At 44.2% G+C, this 7,570-nt stretch overlaps 1 protein-coding gene across 1 annotated transcript in view; it reads right to left on the reverse strand.

Annotated features, from left to right (window-relative positions):
• The window catches only part of LOC130281665 (alpha-2-macroglobulin-like), a 95,666-nt gene extending 90,257 nt beyond the window's left edge, over window positions 1-5,409 (reverse strand). The window contains exon 1 of the mRNA XM_056529126.1: window positions 5,259-5,409. Within this exon, the coding sequence (XP_056385101.1) occupies window positions 5,259-5,385 (127 nt within the window). The 5' untranslated portion in view covers window positions 5,386-5,409. The remainder of the gene's footprint in view (window positions 1-5,258) is intronic.
• Window positions 5,410-7,570: the final 2,161 nt, after the last annotated feature.

Genomic DNA, 7,570 nt, shown 5'->3' on the forward strand with positions numbered 1-7,570 from the left:
GTCACAGTACAGGGATAATATACACAGTGGTGTCACAGTACAGGGATAATACACACAGTAATGTCACAGTACAGGGATAATACACACAGTGATGTCACAGTACAGGGATTATATACACAGTGATGTCACAGTACAGGGATAATGCACACAGTGATATCACAGTACAGGGATAATACACAGTGATGTCACAGTACAAAGATAATACACAGTGAAGTCACAGTACAGAGATAATACACACAGTGATGTCACAGTACAGAGATAATACACACAGTGATGTCACAGTACAGGGATAATACACGCAGTGATGTCACAGTACAGGTATAATACACAGTGAAGTCACAGTACAGAGAAAATACACGCAGTGATGTCACAGTACAGAGATAATACACAGTGATGTCACAGTACAGAGATAATACACACAGTGATCTCACAGTACAGGGATAATACACAGTGATGTCACAGTACAGGGATAATACTCAGTGATGTCACAGTATAGGGATAATACTCAGTGATGTCACAGTACAGGGATAATACACAGTGATGTCACATTACAGGGATAATACTCAGTGATGTCACAGTACAGGGATAATACACAGTGATGTCACAGTACAGCGATAATATACAGTGATGTCACAGTACAGGGATAAAACACACAGTGATGTCACAGTACGGTATAATACACTGTGATGTCACAGTACAGGGATAATATACACTGTGATGTCACAGTACAGTTATAATACACAGTGATGTCACAGTACAGGGATAATACACTGTGATGTCACAGTACAGGGATAATACACAGTGATGTCACAGTACAGGGATAATACACAGTGATGTCACAATACAGGGATAATACACACAGTGATGTCACAGTACAGGGATAATACACTGTGATGTCACAGTACAGGGATAATACACACAATGATGTCACAGTACAGGGATGATACACAGTGATGTCACAGTACATGGATAATACACACAATGATGTCACAGTACATGGATAATACACAGTGATGTCACAGTACAGGGATAATACACACAATGATGTCACAGTACATGGATAATGTTACGTCGAGCGCTCCGGGTCCCTGCTCCTCCCCGGAGCGCTCGCAGCGTTCACCTTGTCGCAGCGCCCCGGTCAGACCCGCTGACCGGGAGCGCTGCGTTAGTGTCTCTGGCGGGGTTGCTACCCGCGATGCGGGACGCGCCCGCTCGCGTTTCGCATCCCAGTCTTCTTACCCGTCTGTTCGGTCCCTGCGCGCGCGGCCTGGCCCAATTAGTGCATACACCTGTGCCCTAGCCTATATTACCTCACTTCCCCTTCCCAACATCGCCGGATCTTGTTGCCCTTGTGCCAGTGAAAGCGTTTCCTTGTATGTCCCAAGCCAGTGTTCCAGACCTTCTGCCGTTGCCCCTGACTACGATCCTTGCTGCCTGCCCTGACCTTCTGCTACGTCCGACCTTGCTCTTGCCTAATCCCTTGTACCGCGCCTATCTCAGCCGTCAGTTGGGGTTGAGTCGCTATCTGGTGGAACGACCTGGGGGTTACCTGCCGCAGCAAGTCCATCCCGCTTTGCGGCGGGCTCTGGTGAAAACCAGTAACCCATTAGACTCCGTTCCCCTGGTACGGCCCACATCATCACCCCACTGACACAGAGGATCCACCACCAGTATCCTCACAGTACCCGGATCCTGACAGATAATACACAGTGATGTCACAGTACAGGGATAATACACACAATGATGTCACAGTACATGGATAATACACAGTGATGTCACAGTACAGGGATAATACACACAGTGATGTCACAGTACATGGATAATACACACAGGGATGTCACAGTACGGGGATAATACACACAGGGATGTCACAGTACATGGATAATACACACAGGGATGTCACAGTACAGGAAAAATACACAGTAATGTCATAGTACAAGGGTAATGTGCACAGTGATATCATAGTACAGGGGTAATGTGCACAGTGATATCATAGTACAGGGGTAATGTGCCCAGTGATATCATAGTACAGGGGTAATGTGCACAGTGATATCATAGTACAGGGGTAATGTGCACAGTGATATCATAGTACAGGGGTAATGTGTACAGTGATGTCATAGTACAGGGGTAATGTGCACAGTGATGTCATAGTACAGGGGTAATATGCACAGTGACATCACAGTGCTAAGGATACTATACCAATTGTGTTTTGTATATAATTCATTTTATTATCGTGTGCATATCTTGTGTTTGTGGGGGCCTCAAGCTCAAGTTTCGCCTAAGGCCTCACAAAGTCTAGAGCCGCCTCGTGTGTGTGTCTGTCTGTGTGTGTGTGTGTATATATGTGGGGACAACGACAATGCTACCTAATGGGGGGAACCTGCTACTACCTAATGTGGGGAGCCTGCTACTACCTAATGTGGGGAGCCTTCTACTACCTAATGTGGGGAGCCTGCTACTACCTAATGTGGGGAGCCTGCTACTACCTAATGTGGGGAGCCTGCTACTACCTAATGTGGGGAGCCTGCTACTACCTAATTTGGGGAGCCTGCTACTTACCTAATGTGGGGAGCCTGCTACTGCCTTATGTGGGGAGCCTGCTACTGCCTAACGTGGGGAGCCTGCTATTGCCTAACGTGGGGAGCCTGCTATTGCCTAACGTGGGGAGCCTGCTATTGCCTAACGTGGGGAGCCTGCTATTACCTAATGTGGGGAACCTGCTACTACCTAATGTGGGGAACCTGCTACTACCTAATGTGGGGAACCTGCTACTACCTAATGTGGGGAGCCTGCTACTACCTAATGTGCGGAGCCTGCTACTACCTAATGTGGGGAGCCTGCTACTACCTAATGTGGGGAGCCTGCTACTACCTAATGTGGGGAGCCTGCTACTACCTAATGTGGGGAAACTGCTTCTGCCTAATGTGGGGAGCCTGCTACTGCCTAATGTGGGGAGCCTGCTACTGCCTTATGTGGGGAGCCTGCTACTTACCTAATGTGGGGAGCCTGCCACTTACCTAATGTGAGGAGCCTGCTACTACCTAATGTGGGGAACCTGCTACTGCCTAATGTGGGGAGCCTGCCACTACCTAATGTAGGGAACCTACTACTACCTAATGTGGGAGCCTGCTGCTGCCTAATGTAGGGAACCTGCTACTGCCTAATGTGGGGAACCTGCTTCTACCTAATGTAGGGAACCTACTACTACCTAATGTGGGAGCCTGCCGCTGCCTAATGTAGAGAACCTGCTACTGCCTAATGTGGGGAGCCTGCTACTGCCTAATATGGGGAACCTGCTTCTACCTAATGTGGGGAAACTGCTACCTACCTAATGTGGGGAACATGCTACCTACCTAATGTGGGGAACATGCTACCTACCTAATGTGGGGAACATGCTACCTATCCTGGTAATTTAATGTGCATAAAACGTGAAAAAATTGCTTTGTGTTGCGTTTTCATTTTATATACTTTGATAAAAAGGCCCATCACAATTTTCAGCACCAGGCCCATGATGCTTTTAATCCGGCCCTGGGCAGGTGAATTTGTCCGGCCCTTAGCTCGGCTTCAGGCAAGCAGGGCCGGACCTGACAAGTCGCCCGGACCTCTGCAGTCTGTATGGAGCAGGCTGCCGACTCCTGCCCACTCCATACTCTGCAGCCCCTGGCTGTAAAAACCTGTGTCCTCCGAAGCAGAGCAGGGGAGATGAGAAGCTGTGTATTTGTCTTCTCTCCCCTGCTCTGCAGACGTGTGGGGGGAGATGAGGGGGCGTGGCTTTTTGCTCCCCGTGCAGACCTGCGTCCTCTGCCTTCAATCCCCCCAGCTGTAGCTTCGAAGAGCTCAGGGGAGGAGGCGCGTCTGCATGGGGAGATGCATGCGGCGCTCTGCAGTATGTATGGAGCGGGCTCCGGACTCCTGCCCGCTCCATACTCTGCTGCCCCCGGCTGTTCTCAGTAGCCTGGGGCCGCCGCTAATAGTCAGCATTCGGCGATCGCCGCGGCTGGCTATTAACCCTTTAGATCGCCGCTGTCAAAGCTCACAGTGGCATCTTAATGGACATGTGTATGCTCCCTAGTGGGCTAGTGGGGTGGATCGCGCCCCCCCCCCCCCCCCCACAGCGTGATCGCGGGGGGAGATCCACTATGGTGGTAGCCGGAGGGCTTACCTCTGCTTCCTCCTGTCCCGGCTCTGTCATTGATAGATCCTGGCTGGACTAGGCTCTATCAATGGATCACAGAGCTCACAGATTAATAGAGTTCAATAGAACTCTATTCATCTGTCTGAGGAATCTAATGATTCCTAATATAAGTGTAATAAAGTGTTAAAAAAAAAAAAGTTTTAATAAAAGTTTGAAAGACACACATTAACCCAGTGGTCTTCAAACTGTGCCCCTCCAGATGTTACAAAACTACAATTCCCAGCATGCCAGGACAGCCGTTGGCTGTCCGGGCATGCTGGGAGTTGTAGTTTTGCAACACCTGGAGGACCACAGTTTGAAGACCGCTGCATTAACCCCTTCCATGTTAAAAGTTAAAATCACCCCCTTTTCCTATATAAAAACATGTGAACATAATAAAAATAAACATATTTGGTATCGCTTTGTGCGTAATTGTACAAACTATTAAAATATAACATTATGTATCCCGTATGGTAAATGTAAAAAAAATACCAAACCACAGATTTGCAATTTTTATAATATCCCAGAAAAAAAAAACGATTAAAAAGTTAGATCAATACCAAAATGGTACCGATACAAAAAACCAGATATGGCGCAAAAAAATTGCCCTCATACAGCCTGGTATTCGGAAAAAAAATAAAGCTACAGGGGTTAAAAAATGGCAATTAAAAAAATTTGAAAAAGTCCAGAATTAGTAAAACATGACGTAAATTATACAAATCTGGTATTGCTGTAATCAGGCGCCTAAAGTATAAAACTAACATGTTACCTCAACCACAAGGTAAATGGCGCAGAAAAGAAAAACCACCAAATCTGCAAAATTATCTTTTACTATTTCAATTTCACTTCCCTAAATATATATATTTTTTGGTTCAGAGAATATGTTATTGAAAAATGAAAAGGTATCCTTATAGTAGGTAGCTATGGCTATTATAGGGCGAGGAGGAAAAAATCAGAGCGTAAAAGCGAAAATTGGCCCGGACAAGTGGATCGTCAGGAGGGACAAGTAGATTTTGCTCCATTTTAGTCCCGTGGACAAGTAGTTTTTTATAAAATTTCCACACCCCTGCTGAATCTACATTACCAGTCTGCCCGGGTTTATAGATGGCTTTGTCTGTCTGGATAAAGGTTGCTGTGCGTTCGCCCCTTAGAAGAAGTTTACTTTTTCGATAAATTAAATTGCCAGCATGGTGAATTGTAGTGCACATCATAGCGACTTCTTCATTACCATCTTTGGGCTCAGGAACCTGCAAACAGTCCATACATTACAGACATTACAGATGCAGTCATTGTTTTTTGTAATGGTTGGTCCACACTACCAGTTGTAGAAATTGTAGACAAATTTTAAAGGCTTCAGGACTACACTGCTTTACTTGAGCTTTGAAATGGGTTTTTAAGTGACATTTGTCTCTAAGCAGAAAGTTTTTTTGTGTTTCATAAAACACAAGTTTAAAGAATATGGCCACCTTCACATTTACAATGTATTTAAAGCGTACCTATCAGATCCCACAAAAAATAAATAAATAAATAATACAGTATATCTAATCCTGACCATGTGCATTTAATTTTATGCCTCTATCTTTATATTTATTATAAAAATCCCTCTTTTCATTAGCTCACAGTGTTAGAAATCCTCTCAGGGGAGCGGGGTGTGACCCTCTCTTGTGGTGGTGGGAGGTGATTGGTGCGTCTGCTCATGCAGCCTTGTCCATGACTCATCTCTTGTCCATAACACATGGATGAGCCTGATGGGACTGCAGGACTGGTTAGTGTCCCAGTAGGTATGGGGACCTCTAGTGGTAGGATTTCAAAAAGCCTTTTTCTTTATTAAATATTCAAAACAACCATATTAAAAAAGGTCTTCAATTTTCATCAGTAACAACATTTTTTTGGGTCTTACAGTGCCCATTTAAAATAAAAAAAAGAATTCACTTTATATGTCACCTCCACTGTTTATGCATACAGTACAGACCTATGTGTTTCCATTGTTACAGACTATAAACAACTCCTTTAGTTTAGTGCAGATTTATGAACACATGAGTCGTATCTGCTATGCTGGATCAGTTTTTGAATGGATAAAGAAAAAATTCTTATGAACACTACATACAAGGAGAACCATTAAAGGGGTTATCCAGGAAAAAACTTTATATATATATATATATATATATATATATATATATATATATATATATATATATATATCAACTGGCTCCAGAAAGTTAAACAGATTTGTAAATTACTTCTATTAAAAAATCTTAATCCTTTCAGTACTTATGAGCTTCTGAAGTTAAGGTTGTTATTTTCTGTCTAAGTGCTCTCTGATGACACGTGTCTTGGGAACCGCCCAGTTTTGAAGCAAATCCCCATAGCAAACCTCTTCTAAACTGGGTGGTTCCCAAGACACGTGTCATCAGAGAGCACTTAGCCAGAAAAGAACAACCTTAACTTCAGAAGCTCATAAGTACTGAAAGGATTAAGATTTTTTAATAGAAGTAATTTACAAATCTGTTTAACTTTCTGGAGCAAGTTGATATATAAAAAAAAAAAAAGTATTTCCCTGGATAACCCCTTTAAGGATCTTTTTTTTTATTTTATTTTTTGTAAAGAGGGTAGTGCTGCAGACTGTGCTGTCCTCCTTGTCAAAAAATACTGAAAAGCCTAAAGGAAACCACCACTGAAAACAAAGCCTTACATATATGATTGTTTCTGAATAATATTACTGTACCTGGAAAGGAATGCAGTTGAAGTAGGAGCTTTCCTGAAGTTTCTGCTCAAAGATTGTTACATTACTGTTTGTGCTTTCTAAAACCAATTGCACATTTGTTTCGCCCAGCATGCCCTCCAAATGTAGACAGACAAGTTCAGATCGCTTTGAATACATCTCTGAGGGAAAAACAACAGCATAACGCCTGTATAAGAAAAGGAAAATTATTAGTATGGAAATAGAGGACTGATATGTGGTGAATAAGTATACATGACCCACAAACTTAGGAAGTCTAACTGAGATCTTTTGGTGCTACCATGAGAAGGGCTTAATAGAAGGTACGTTTGATGCTAAGTGTCCTCAGCATGGACCTAGATCAAGTCTCTTTCTATGTACATGTTTTTGATGCCCCAGTTAGGCTAGGTCACACTGCCATTGTGCTTCTTCCCTTTCAGCCTTTTTTTTTGCACCGAACAGACCCTGAAGGGGTCAGAGCTCAACTAACACCGTCGTGTCCCGAAGGATACTGTTACGATTCGGCTAGCTGGATGTGGATCCTCTGTGTCAGCGAGGGATTGGCGTGGACCGTGTCGGTGGACCGGTTCTAGGTTGCTACTGGTATTCACCAGAGCCTGCCGCAAAGCGAGATGGTCTTGCTGCGGCGGTAGCAACCAGGTCGTATCCACCGGCAA

This window comes from Hyla sarda, chromosome 7 (genome assembly GCF_029499605.1).
Source record: "Hyla sarda isolate aHylSar1 chromosome 7, aHylSar1.hap1, whole genome shotgun sequence".
In the NCBI taxonomy this organism is placed as follows: domain Eukaryota; kingdom Metazoa; phylum Chordata; class Amphibia; order Anura; family Hylidae; genus Hyla; species Hyla sarda.